General features: G+C 49.2%; 1 protein-coding gene across 3 annotated transcripts in view; it reads right to left on the minus strand.

The window, feature by feature from the left end:
- Positions 1-13,864, minus strand: part of LOC144674360 (pyruvate kinase PKM-like) — a 35,031-nt gene extending 21,167 nt beyond the window's left edge. The window contains exons 1-2 of one of the 3 annotated variants that reach the window (XM_078535742.1): positions 13,619-13,864; positions 3,023-3,214 (exon numbers count right to left, since the gene is read on the minus strand). In XM_078535742.1, the coding sequence (XP_078391868.1) occupies positions 3,023-3,214; positions 13,619-13,754 (328 nt within the window). In that variant the 5' untranslated portion in view covers positions 13,755-13,864. Of the gene's footprint in view, positions 1-3,022; positions 3,215-6,675; positions 6,803-13,618 lie in introns of those variants that run through there. The other 2 variants (XM_078535743.1, XM_078535744.1) reach the window with 2 other exon arrangements.
- Between the last annotated feature and the right edge of the window lie 953 nt (positions 13,865-14,817).

Raw genomic sequence — 14,817 nt, forward strand, 5'->3', positions numbered from 1 at the left:
ATGGTCATTACAGGCCCACCTGTGATGGTTATTACAGGCTCTCCAGTAATGGTCATTACAGACCCACCAGTGATTACCATTACAGACCCACCAGTGACAGTCATTACAGGCCCACCTGTGGTCATTACCAACCTGCCTTCGATGGTCATTACTGGCCCTCCAGTGACAGTCATTACAGACCCTCCAGTGACAGTCATTACCGACCATCCAGTGGTAGTCATTACAGACCTGCCTGTGTGGTCATTACAGGCTCACCAGTGATGCTCATTACATAACCAGCGGTGATGGTCATTACAGACCCACTCGTGATGACCATTACAGACTCACCAGTGACAGTCATTAGAGACCCGCCTGTGACAATCCTTACAGACCCGCCTTCGACGGTCAATACAGACCCTCCAGTGACAGTCATTACAGAGCCTCCAGTGACAGTCATTAGAGACTCTCCAGCAACCGTCATTACATAACCAGCAGTGACCGTCATTACAGACCCACCAGTTATGATCATTACAGGCCCAGCAGTGACAGTTATTACAGACCCTCCAGTGACAGTCATTACAGACCCTCCAGTGACAGTCATTACAGACCCACCTGTGACGGTCATTACAGACTCTCCAGTGATGGTCATTACATAGCCAGCAGTGATGGTCATTACTGACCCATTACTGGTGACCAGTAGAGACCCACCAGTGACTGTCATTACAGACCCACCTGTGGTCATTACAGGCCCTGCAGTGACAGTCATTACAGCCCCGCCTGTGACAGTTATTATAGTCCTGCCAGTGATGGTCATTACAGTCTCTCCAATGACCGTCATTACAGACCCGCCTGTGGTCATTACAGACCTGCCTTCAACGGTCATTACAGGCCCTCCAGTGACAGTCATTACAGACTCGCTTGTGACAGTTATTACAGACCCACCAGTGACGGTCATTACCATCTCTCCAGTGACAGTCATTACAGAACCAGCAGTGACAGTCATTAGAGACTCTCCATCAATGGTCATTACATAACCAGCAGTGACTGTCATTCCTGACCCACCAGTGATGGGCATTACAGACCCACCAGTGACAGTCATTACAGAACCTCCAGTGACAGTCATTACAGACCCACCTGTGATAGTCATTACAGATGCTCCAGTGATGCTCATTACATAACCAGCAGTGATGGTCATTAAAGACCCATCTGTGACGGCCATCACAGACTCCCCAGTGAGAGTCATTAGAGATCCGCCTGTGACGATCATTACGGACCCACCTTCGATGGTCATTACAGAACCTCCAGGGATGGTCATTACAGACCCTCCAGTGACAGTCGTTACAGAGCCTCCAGCGACAGTCATTACAGAACCTCCAGTGACAGTCATTACAGAGCCTCCAGTGACAGTCATTAGAGACTCTCCAGCAATGGTCATTACATAACCAGCAGTGGCCATCATTACAGGCCCACCAGTGGCAGTCATTACAGACCCTCCAGTGACAGTTATTACAGACCCGCCCATGATGGTCATTACAGACTCTCCAGTGATGGTCATTACGAAGCCAGCAGTGATGGCCATAACAGACCCATTACTGATCACCATTACAGACCCACCAGTGACAGTCATTATAGTCCCACCTGTGGTCATTACTGACCTGCCTTTGATGATCATTACAGGTACTTCAGTGACCCGTCATTACAGACCCACCTGTGACAGGTATTAAAGAGCCGCCAGTGACGGTCATTACAGACTCTCCAGTGATGGTCATTACAGACCTGCCTGTGAGAGTTATTTTAGACCTGCCAGTGACAGTCATTACAAACCCACCTGTGACAGTCATTATAGACCCGCCCATGATGATCATTACAGACTCTCCAGTGATGGTCATTACATAGCTAGCAGTGATGGTCATAACAGACCCATTACTGATGACCATTACAGACCCACCAGTGACAGTCATTACAGGCCCTCCAGTGGCAGTCATTACAGACCCGCCTGTGACAGTTATTATAGACCCGCCAGTGACGGTCATTACAGACTCTCCAGTGACAGTCATTACAGGCCACCTGCAATGGTAATTACAGATTCTCCAGTAATGGTCATTACATAACCAGCAGTAACCGTCATTACAGACCCACCAGTGATGATCCATTACAGATGCACCAGTGACAGTCTTTACATACTCTCCACTGACAGTCATTATAGACCCACCCGTGACAGTCATTACACACCCACCCGTGATAGTCATTACTCCCCAGTGATGCTCATTACATAACCAGCAGTGATGGTCATTACAGACCCATCTGTGATGACCATTACAGACCCACCAGAGACAGTCATTAGAGACTGACCCGTCTGTGATGGTCACTACAGATCCACCTTCGACAGTTATTATAGACCCGCCAGTGACGGTCATTACAGACTCTCCAGTGACAGTCATTACAGAACCAGCAGTGACAGTCATTAGAGACTCTCCAGCAACGGTCATTACATAACCAGCAGTGACCATCATTACAGGCCCACCAGTGATGACCATTTCAGACCCTCCAGTGACAGTTATTATAGACTCTCCAGTGATGCTGATTACATAACCAGCAGTGATCGTCATTACGGACCCATCAGTGACAGTCATTGCAGGCCCTCCAGTGGCAGTCATTACAGACAGTCCAGTGACGGTGAATACAGACGCGCCCGTGATGGTCATTCCAGACTCTCCAGTGATGCTCATTACTTAACCAGCATTGATGATCATTACAGGCCCATCAGTGATGACCATTACAGACCCACCAGTGACGGTCATTACAAACCCACCAGTGATGCTCATTATAGACCTGCAAATGATGGTCATTACAGACCAGCCAATGATGGTCATTACAGACTGACCAGTGATGGTCATTACAGACCTGCCAATGATGGTCATTACAGACTGACCAGTGACCGCAATAACAGATTCAGCCTAACGGTGTTGAGTAAGTCTCAGTTCTGGTTTTGCACAGTGACTACCGTCTGCACCTGGTGTCCTGGCACTGGTCTGATGCCCACCTATGGTGCAGATGATGCTGGTGTTGCGAGCACTGGTGGGTTCCGAGTCAATGTCGAGCAGGCAGAGGTGCTCAAGGAAGCTGTCAGCCAGCGCTGCGTTCAGTTGCTGCTTTTGGATGAAGCCACTGCCCAGCTCATGGAACAACTGCTCTCTGGAACTCATCATCTCCTCACTAAAATGTCTGTGGCTATCTGCAAAAGATTCAAGATGCAAAAAGTTACCTTGTTAATGGTGCTATGAAAGGGAAAGAGGGAGAGGGCGAGGGGGAGGGGGTGGGAGAGAGTGGGGGAGGGAGATGGGAAGGTGGAGGGGAAGGCGAGGGGGAGGGGGAAGAGAGAGGGGAAGGAGGGGAAGAGGGAGGGGAGGGGAAGAGGGAGGGGAGGGGGAGGAGGATAAGAGGGGGGAGGATGGGAGGGGGGGAAGGGGAGAGGGAGGGGAAGAGGGAGTGGAGGGGGGAGTGGAGGTAAGGGGGAGGGGAGGGGAAGAATGGGAGGGGAAGAGGAGTGGGGGGGAGGGGAAAGTGAGGGGGAGGGGTTGGGGAGGGGGTGTGTGGGAGGGGGAGGGGAGGGGGAGGGGCAGTGGAAGGGAGGGGAAGGGGTAGGGGAGGGGAGGGGGAGGAGAGGGGAGGGGGAGGGGGAGGGGAGGGGGAGGGGGGAGAGGGAGGGGGGAAGGGAGGTTGGAGGGGAGGTTGGAGGGGAGGGGGAGGTTGGAGGGGAGGGGTAGGGGGAGGTTGGAGGGGAAAGGGAGGTTGGACAGAAAGGGATGGAATCACGGAGACAGGCAGCATGACAGAGAGAGACAGAGGGTTAGAGGCAGAGAGAGAGATAGTGGGAGTGATAGAGAGAAAGAGAGAGAGTCAGATAGACAGAGAGAGACAGAAAGACTTCCAGTATAACCTCAATCTTTCTCATTGTCCCTCCCGCCCCCCACCACCCCCCCCGAATCCAATAACCTCCCCCCCGACCCGTGACTTTACCCCAGTGACCATGTTGTGTGTCAACCCAGACAGGAAGCAGCCACAGGATATTCAACCTAGAATAAAAGCAAAAAACTGCGGATGCTGGAAATCCAAAACAAAAATAAAAATACCTGGAAAAACTCAGCAGGTCTGGCAGCATCTGCGGAGAGGAACACAGTTAACGTTTCGAGTCCGAATGACCCTTCAACAGAACTAAGTAAAAATAGAAGAGAGGTGAAATATAAGCTGGTTTAAGGGAGGGTGGGACAAGTAGAGCTGGATAGAGGGCCAGTGATAGGTGGAGATTGCCAAAAAATGTCATAGACAAAAGGACAAAGGTGGTGATATTATCTAAGGAATGTGCTAATTAAGGGTAGAAAGCAGGACAAGCAAGGTACAGATAGTCCTAGTGGGGGTGGGGGGAAGGAATCTAAAAAGGCTAAAAGGTAGAGATAAAACACTGGATGGAAATACATTTAAAAATAATGGAAATAGGTGGGAAAAGAAAAATCTATATAAATTATTGGGAAAAAAAGGGGGATCGGAAAGGAGGTGGGTATTCAACCTAGAGTTGTATTAGCCACTGTGCAGCTTTGCAGGTGCTCAGGAAATCATTTGGAAGGAGGGAGGAGGAAAGAATATAAGACCATAAGACATAGGAGCAGAAATTAGGCCATTCGGCCCATCGAGTCTGCTCCGCCATTCAATCATGGCTGATAAGTTTCTCAACCCCATTCTCCCGCCTTCTCCCCGTAACCTTTGATCCCCCTTACCAATCAAGAACCTATCTATCTCGGTCTTAAATACACTCAATGACCTGGCCTCCACAGCCTTCTGTGCCAATGAATTCCATAGATTCACCACTCTCTGGCTAAAGAAGTTTCTCCTCATCTCTGTTCTAAAAGGTCTTCCCTTCACTCTGAGGCTGTGCCCTCGGGTCCTAGACTCTCCTACTAATGGAAACATCTTCCCCACGTCCACTCTATCCAGGCCTTTTAGTATTCTGTAAGTTTCAATCAGATCCCCCCTCATCCTTCTAAACTTCATCGAGTATAGACCCAGAGCCCTCAAACGTTCCTCATATGTTAAGCCTTTCATTCCTGGGATCGTTCTCGTGAACCTTCTCTGGACCCCCTCCAGGGCCAGAACATCCTTCCTGAGATACAGGGCCCAAAATTGCTCAGAATATTCTAAATGTGGTCTGACCAGAGCCTTATAAAGCCTCAACAGCACATCCCTGCTTTTATATTCTAGTCCTCTCGAAATAAATGCCAACATTGCATTTGCCTTCCTAACTACCGACTCAACCTGCAAGTTAACCTTAAGAGAATCCTGGACTAGGACTCCCAAGTCCCTTTGCACTCCAGATTTCTGAATTCTCTCCCCATTTAGAAAATAGTCTATGCCTCTATTCTTCCTACCAAAGTGCATGACCTCACACTTCACCATGTTGTATTCCATCTGCCACTTCTTTGCCCATTCTCCTAACCTGTCCAAATCCTTCTGCAGCCTCCCCGCCTCCTCAATACTACCTGTCCATCCACCTATCTTTGTATCATCTGCAAACTTAGCCAGGATGCCCTCAGTTCCTTCATCTAGATCATTAATGTATAAAGTGAAAAGTTGTGGTCCCAACACTGACCCCTGCGGAACTCCACTAGTCAACCGGCTGCCATCCTGAGAAGGACCCCCTTATCCCCACTCTCTGCCTCCTGCCAGACAGCCAATCTTCTATCCATGCTAGTACCTTGCCTCTAACACCATGGGCTCTTATCTTACTGAGCAGCCTCCTGTGCGGCACCTTGTCAAAGGCCTTCTGGAAGTCCAAGTAGATAACATCCATTGGCTCTCCTTTGTCTAACCTACTCGTTACCTCCTCAAAGAATTCTAACAGATTTGTCAGGCATGACCTCCCCTTGATGAAACCATGCTGACTTTGCCCGATTTAACCATGCACTTCCAAGTATTCTGAAATCTCATCCTTAATAATGGACTCTAAAATCTTACCAACGACCGAGGTCAGGCTAATCGGCCTGTAATTTCCTGTCTTTTGCCTCACTCCCTTCTTAAACAGGGGGGTTACATTAGCGATTTTCCAGTCCTCTGGGACCCTCCCTGACTCCAGTGATTCCTGAAAGATCACCACTAACGCCTCCACTATCTCTTCAGCTATCTCCTTCAGAACTCTGGGGTGTAATCCATCTGGTCCAGGTGATTTATCCACCTTCAGACCTTTCAGTTTTCCTAGCACCTTCTCCTTAGTAATGGCCACCATATTCACCTCTGCCCCCCGACTCTCTTGAACTTTGGGGACGCCACTCATGTCTTCCACTGTGAAGACTGACGCAAAGTACCTATTCAGTTCCTCCGCCATTTCTTTGTACCCCACTACTACTTCTCCAGTGTCATTTTCCAGCGGCCCAATGTCCACTTTTGCCTCTCTCTTACCCTTTCTATATCTAAAAAAAACTCTTGCAATCTTCTTTTATATTACTGGCTAGTTTACCCTCATATTTAATCTTCTCCCTCCCTCCTTATTTCTTTTTTAGTTGTCCTCTGTTGGTCTTTGTAGGCTTCCCAATCCCCTGGTTTCCCACTGCTCTTCACCGCAAAAGAGCAAAAAGGCAGAACTCCTGGTAACACAGTGTTACCGAGAGGAAAGAGGGGATGGTGAGGGGACGGTGAGATACGAACCTGTCATGGTGAACGAGGTTGTTTGATGCTGCAGTTTCACTGTGTGTTCTTACAGCCTGTCTCCAAGTCAGTAACTGTACTGAGCACCTGGGATCAGTCCAAGGAACCTTTGGTCTTTACAAATCACTGAATCACTGGGTTAATATTTAACAGCCCATGACTAGGTGCGACTTTCTCTCTCTCTCTCTCTCTCTCTGCCTATTTAAACTTAGTTCATGGGCGGTGATCTGGGAACAGTCACTGGGCTAAACTTGCCACCATTACCCTCTCCCTTATCCCCCTCTCTCTGATCGCCTCCATCCCAGACAACCCTCTGAGATCGCTGCGCTCCTCCAATTCTGGCCTCGGAGCACCTCCGATTCCCATCGCTCCACCATTGGCGACCGTGCCTTCAGCTACTTGGAACCTTGAGCTCTGGAATTCCCCTCCCTGAACCTCTCACTCCTCCTTTAAGATGCTCCTTAAAACCCACTTCCTGACGTGGGTTGGGTTTACTAATAGGGGCACAAAGCATGAAATTAAGGAGATAATGTTGAGTTTGTATGAGTGACTAGTTCGGCCTCAGCTGGTGTATTCTGCCCAGTTCTGGGAGCCGCACTTTAGGAAGGATGTGCAGGCGTTGGAGAGAGTGTAGGAAATATTCACGAAAATGGTTCCAGGGATGAGGCTCTTCAGTCATGAAGATAGATTGGAGAAGTTAGGACTGTTTTCCTCGGAGAAGAGAAGGTTGAGGGGAGATTTGATAGAGGTGTACAAAATCATGAGGGGGTCAGGACAGAGTAGATAGGGAGAAACTGTCCCCATTGGTGGAAGGATCGAGAACCAGAGGGCACAGGTTTCAAGTAATTGGCAAAAGAAACAACAGTGATATGAGGAAAAGCTTTTTCACACAGCGAGTGGTTAAGGTCAGGAATGCGCTGCCTGAGAGTGCGGTGGAGACAGATTCAATGGAAGCGTTCAAAAGGGAACTGGATAATTATCTGAAAAGAAAGAATGTGCAGGGGTATGGGGCAAAGGCAGGAGAATGGCACTAAGGGAATAGCTCATTTGGAGAGCTGATGGGGTCACAGCCTCTCTGTGCGCTGTGTTACGACTGAGATGGGAGGGGAGCACTGTCTGTCTCTGGTTCACTACTCCACGGGTCACAACATATATTTAAGTCATTCTTCCAACTAGCTATACGGCCAAATATGTGCCTTACCTATAGTTTCAGAGTGACCACTCAATGCCCAGGTTTCTCCAATAAACAACAAAACTATCCATTTATTATAAAACCAGACTTATCAAGTAGAAAGACAAAGCTTAGTAACATACAGTATGAAATATGAAAGTGTAATTACTCTTTCTAAACCCTAACACACACACACACACCAAAAGATAATAATTAAATACTAGAGGAATTCTGCCAAATCTTTAAAATTCAGGGGTTCCTGGGAAAAGGGTCGATGGTGGAGTCCAGGAAACAGGGTCCAGGTTAAATGGTTGCTCTCTCAGCATTAGTCTGGGAAACAATTGATGACACATGCACTAATTTTCAGGCGGACCCCAGCCCTATACCCAGCCCTATACCCTGTACCCTGACCCGTACCCCGCCCTGTACCCTGTACCCTGTACCCTGCCCCGTACCCCGCCCTGGGCTCTGTACTCTGGGCTCTGTACCCTGGGCCCTGTAGCCTGGACCCTGCCCCATACCCCGCCCCGGGCCCCATACCCCGCCCCAGGCCCCACCCCACCACACCCCCCACCCCCCACCCCACCCTGGACCCTGCACCCCGTCCCAACCTGCCCTGCCCTGTGCCCCATCCTGGATCCTACACCCCCCGTACCCTGTCCCACCCCATACCCAGTCTCACCCCGTACCCCGCCCTGGACCGTGCGCCTTGCCCCCCTGCCCGGGCACCTGCACCGCACCCCACCCCCCACCCCACCCCCACTCCCACCCCATACCTCACTCCAGACCCAAACCTGCAGCCTGTATCTCACCCTGGACCCCATACCGTACCACCCTACCCTACCCTACCCTGGGCTCCATATCCCATCTCAGGTCCCAGCTGAACCCCACCCCAGATCCCATTTCCCACCCCAGATCCCACCCTCAACCCCAGCTCAACCCCATACCCCACCCTGGACCCTGCACCCCATATATTGTACCCACCCCCGGTTCCACGTTTTACAATGTTGGCAATCATCGTTTTGCATAGCCACCATATTCCTGTACTCTTAGCGTGGTTGTTGGCTTCTGGTGTGTGTGACCCATCTTCCCTGGACAGCCCGCAGTCTTACTCTGGTACTTGTTTTGAACTGGTCTATTAACGCGATATAAAGAACAGGTAACAGAGTAGGTACGTCTCTCCTGGGCACAGACTGTTCCATCCTCTCTCTCCAGAGAGACAGTCCAGCACATGACTGCTGATGCCACTGATACACCATCATCTACATTACTCATGAGCACATCTATCCTATTGACCCATTACACTACAATCATGTCTCTCCAACCTCTAAGGTCTCTGATGACAGCCAACGTCTTGGTCTCCTTCTCAAATTTTGTCCCTGTCCTGCTTCTTAACTTTATCGGTGTATTTCCTCCTTCGTGTTTCTCTTACTCCACCACCCTCTATTTTCCCAGTCACTACCAGGTGCTCCAGTTTCTCTCTCCTAACTATGTGAAAAAGGAACTGACAATCACTCCATGAGCACCTGCAAAAATTCCTGTGTGTGCTGGCTTTCCTCAAGGCGATGGGCTGAAGGGCCTCTTTCTGTGCTGTAAAACTCTGTGACTTCCTCATTAACGTGTGTGTGTTTTTGTCCCTAATCCTCGTCAACCGCCTGAGAAACCACTTCTCTGTTTACTTTATCTTCCGTTGTCTTGCTTAAATTCCAACTTCCACATCCAGGGGGTGGCCTCACATCCTTTAATAAGTCCCTGGATGAGCACTTGGCACGTCATAACATTCAAGGCTATGGGGCCAAGTGCTGGTAAATGGGGTTAGGGTAGGTAGGGTCAGGTGTTTCTCACATGTCGGTACAGACTCGATGGGCCGAAGGGCCTCTTCTGCACTGTGAGATTCTGTGATTTAGGTGGTGAGGAGGATCGGATGTAGCGTTTTAATAATCGTAATCTGCATCCCATTGAGATGTTCAAATTTCTAAAGAGGTCCAACGTCTTGGTGAAGGTTTGTTTTGCAAATATTACGCGCTTCCTGATATCCTAATTGCTTTTCCTATCAGATGTTATTAGGCCACTCAAATAAGAAAATCAGTTGATTTTTTTCATTTCTCTGGACTCTGCGGTTATTTTGTATGTGGGTGTAATCCTTCTCTTCATTATCGCCACGCATTCTGTTTTGTTGCAGTTTAATGATAAGCCGTATCCTTTACTGTTTGTTATAATTCTGTCTAGGAGTCTTTGTGGATTCTCCTGTGTATCGACAATAATCTCTGTGTCCATCGCATATCTCAAACCGTCTGTTAATTATCCAATTAGAGAGAGAGGAAGCTGGTCATTTCACACCGGGCGTCTCCGACCGAGCCAGGGACATTTCAGCTGACCGACCATTTGAAGACTTTTCAACAGATACAACTACCCTCTGACTGACCATTTGAGGACTTTTCAACAGATACAACGACCCTCTGACTGACCATTTGAGGACTTTTCAACAGATACAACTACCCTCTGACTGACCATTTGAGGACTTTTCAACAGATACAACGACCCTCTGACTGACCATTTGAGGACTTTTCAACAGATACAACGACCCTCTGACTGACCATTTGAGGACTTTTCAACAGATACAACTACCCTCTGACTGACCATTTGAGGACTTTTCAACAGATACAACGACCCTCTGACTGACCATTTGAAGACTTTTCAACAGATACAACTACCCTCTGACTGACCATTTGAAGACTTTTCAACAGATACAACTACCCTCTGACTGACCATTTGAAGACTTTTCAACAGATACAACTACCCTCTGACTGACCATTTGAAGTCTTTTCAACAGATACAGCTACACTCTGACTGACCACTTGAAGACTTTTCAGCAGATACAGCTACACTCTGACTGACCATTTGAAGACTTTTCAACAGATACAACGACCCTCTGACTGACCATTTGAGGACTTTTCATCAGATACAACTACCCTTTGACTGACCACTTGAGGACTTTTCAACAGATACAACTACCCTCTGACTGACCACTTGAGGACTTTTCAACAGATACAACGACCCTCTGACTGACCACTTGAGGACTTTTCATCAGATACAACTACCCTCTGACTGACCACTTGAGGACTTTTCAACAGATACAATGACCCTCTGACTGACCACTTGAGGACTTTTCAACAGATACAACGACCCTCTGACTGACCACTTGAGGACTTTTCATCAGATACAACTACCCTCTGACTGACCATTTGAGGACTTTTCAGCAGATACAGCTACACTCTGACTGACCACTTGAAGACTTTTCAACAGATACAGCTACACTCTGACTGACCACTTGAAGACTTTTCAGCAGATACAGCTACACTCTGACTGACCATTTGAAGACTTTTCAACAGATACAACGACCCTCTGACTGACCATTTGAGGACTTTTCATCAGATACAACTACCCTCTGACTGACCACTTGAGGACTTTTCAACAGATACAACGACCCTCTGACTGACCACTTGAGGACTTTTCAACAGATACAACGACCCTCTGACTGACCACTTGAGGACTTTTCATCAGATACAACTACCCTCTGACTGACCACTTGAGGACTTTTCAACAGATACAATGACCCTCTGACTGACCACTTGAGGACTTTTCAACAGATACAACGACCCTCTGACTGACCACTTGAGGACTTTTCATCAGATACAACTACCCTCTGACTGACCATTTGAGGACTTTTCAGCAGATTATGATCCCAGCTGAGGTTACCTCTGGACAAGCCTAATCCCAGATTGGAACCCATCTTGATAGATCCTAACTTTTAATTCATTTGTTTAGATAGGTGGAGAGTGGCCACTGAACAAAGTCACAGGAGTCAGCTAATGAACTTTTAACAAAAGAATAACACATTTATTTAACAAGAAAAGGTGAACTATATTACAATACTCCTTCACCCACAACTATACCTTTACAGATATATACAGATCTGTAAGGATAACACAAGTTACAAAAGCTATCTTATACTTTAATGTTCACAGTAAGTACACAGACCATGTAAACATATGGCGACCTGTGGTCAGATACTCCACACTCTGAAACCAAGTGACAGATGCCACCTGAGAGAGATGCTATGGATCTCTCAATTCCCCCCAGACAATTGTCACACCTTGAGTCAACTCCATCTTTCACACAAGGGTTTCCGATCTCCACTCTCCAAGGACTTGCTTTGGGGTCTTCTCCCAAACCAACCCTTTCTATCAGACGCTTTCCGCAAGGGTTCACCTCCAGGGTTTCGAACTCTTCTTCTGATGTTCCTCTTTCCTAGGTGACCACATGCATTCCAGCTGTCTTCCACGCACTCTCTCTCACTGACCCAGCCGTCAACAGTACAGCACTGCTTCACACACCGATAGCAAAGAGTCACAGGCCTTCAGCCGTCTCTTTGGATCTTCCTGCCTCTTGCAAGCTGTTCTCGCTTTAAATCTGCTTCCTGCAGCTTTTGTTTCTTTAAATCTGACGCTTGGAGCCTTTCTGTCTGCCCCTCATTCTTAACTTCACTTAACAGGACCTTTTCCAGGTTCCTGTCCTTCCTTTGACTACAGGGTTTTCTTGGGACTTTCTCCTGTTCCACTCCCCTGGATTTTGGGGTCTTTTCTTTAGCTGGGGACTATACCTGTACCTTCTGGGTGGCTTCTGTTTGGCAGCTGTCTTCAAACTGAACTCAAAACTGCTATTTCTTTTGTTTTCCTGTGTGCGTCTGTGGGAGGCACCGGCCTCTCTGGACCCCTATTGCAAGGTCACAGCCCAGTTTCTCTACTCTTATTGGTTTAACTTAGCTATCACAGTAATAAAGCTCTCATTAAAAATTCAGGCATCTTTTAAAGCAAAACTAAAACTCAATTTTCCTTTTTTCTTAACACAGATACAGAAATACAAGTCAAACTTAAACTTTAAAGCTAAAACTCATTCCTAACTCCCGCAAATACCAACATAACTTACTTAAACTATCTCTATTTTCTAACAAGGTACAACTACCCTCTGACTGACCGCTTGAGTTTGGGGTTCACAGGAATCCCTTCCCCACAGAATGCCCTTAAAGAGACAGTCCACAGGAAACACAGCACGCACCACCTTGGCAGTGGAACATCAGAACCGAGCAACTCCACAGAGGGGAGCGGTTAGAACTAGTTAAAAATTCAGCAATGTCACTGCAGCTGAGTCTGCCTTAGTTATTGGTCAGTTATTGAAGGGATGTATCCCGTCCTTTGAGTTGGATTCTAGGGAGAACACTGTCACCAAGGAAGCTCTAGATGCCACAGAGAGCTGCCTTTTTTAAATTCATTCACGGGATGTGAGCTTCGCTGGCTGGGCCAGCATTTATTGCCTGAGAAGGTGGTGGTGAGCTGCCTTCTTGAACCGCTGCAGTCTGTGTGGTGTAGCTACACCCACAGCGCTGTTAGGAAGGGAGTTCCAGGATTTTGACCCAGCGACAGTGAAGGAACGGCCGATATATTTCCAAATCGGGATGGTGAGTGGCTCGGAGGGGAACTTCCGGGTGGTGGTGTTCCCCATGTGTCTGCTGCCCTTGTCCTTCTAGGTGGTAGAGGTCGTGGGTTTGGAAGGTGCTGTCTAAGGAGCCTTGGTGAGTTGCTGCAGTGCATCTCGTAGATGGTACACACACTGCTGCCCCTGTGCGTCGGTGGTGGAGGGAGTGAATGTTTGTCATGGCAGAGTTGGATATTGAAGCCACAGTCAAGGAGCTTAGAAAAACAGCTGACTCACTTTCCAAGGGCAAAGCTCCAAGTGCTGATGCTTTACCACTGGAACTCATCAAGCACTCCTGCAGCATCTGGACAAACGTCTCTGTCTCTGCTAGAGAGTGGGGACAGTGCCCCCAGGACATGTCTGATGCAAACATTGTTAACCTGTACGAGAACAAGGGCGACCACAACAAGTTCAACAACTATTGATGCATCTCCCTGCTGAAGATCCTGGCAAAAGTATTAGTTCATGTTGCCCTCATTAGGCCGCAAATCCTGGACCCATCTACCCTGAATCCCAGTTAAGAGGTGGTGAGGGGGTTGGGGGTGAAGACTGTAGGGGTAGGGTGGTGGGGGGGGGGGGGGGGGAAGAGAGAGAGAGAGACTGCAGCGTGGCTGACCAGAGTGCGAGGGGGAAGTGGGAGAGGGGAAAGAGAGTGAAGGGGCTGGGAAAGGTTGGGTCTGTTGAGCGGTTTGTGGGAGGGGTTAGGGGGCTGAGCCGGTCCAATGTGGGGGTGGGAAAGGTTGAGGGTGGATGAGGGGGGGTGATTTAAGAAGGTCTGGGTCAGTGGGGTGAGGTGGGGGGGGCGGATGAGGTGACCTGGAAAGGGGGGTGGGGGGGAGGTGGGGAAGGGGAGGCATTGAGGGTAGAAGTGAGGGAGGATAGGGGGTGATTTAAGGTCTGGGTCATTGAGGGTGAGGGGAGGGGATGAGGTGATCTGGAGAGGGGAGGGGGAGGGGGAGGGTGGAAGTGAGGGAGGGGTTGGGGGAAGGGGAGGGGGTGAGGGTGGAAAGAGGGGAGGGGAAGGGTGGAAGTGAGGTTGAGGGTGGAATGAGGGGATGGGGCAGGGTTGGGGTAGGGGAGGGGGTGAGGGTTAGGGGAGGGGAGGGGTTGGGGTAGGGGAGGGGGTGAGGGGAGGGGAGGGGTTGGGGGGAGGGGAGGGGTGGGGGTGATTTAAGAAGGTCTGGGTCATTGAGGGGAGGGGAGGGGATGAGGTGATCTGGAGAGGGGAGGGGTTGGGGTGGGGGAGGGGGTGAGGTGAATGAGGGGAGGGGGAAGGGTTTGGGGAGGGGGTGAGGGAGGGGGAAGGGTTTGGGGAGGGGGTGAGGGGAGGTGGGGTTGGGGAGGGGGTGAGGGGAGGGGTGGGGGTGGGGGAGGGGGTGATTTAAGGTCTGGGTCAGTGAAGGGGAGGGGAGGAGGAGGGGGAGGGGGTGATTTAA

Source organism: Cetorhinus maximus, unplaced genomic scaffold, assembly GCF_964194155.1.
Source record: "Cetorhinus maximus unplaced genomic scaffold, sCetMax3.hap1.1 HAP1_SCAFFOLD_635, whole genome shotgun sequence".
Lineage (NCBI taxonomy): Eukaryota > Metazoa > Chordata > Chondrichthyes > Lamniformes > Cetorhinidae > Cetorhinus > Cetorhinus maximus.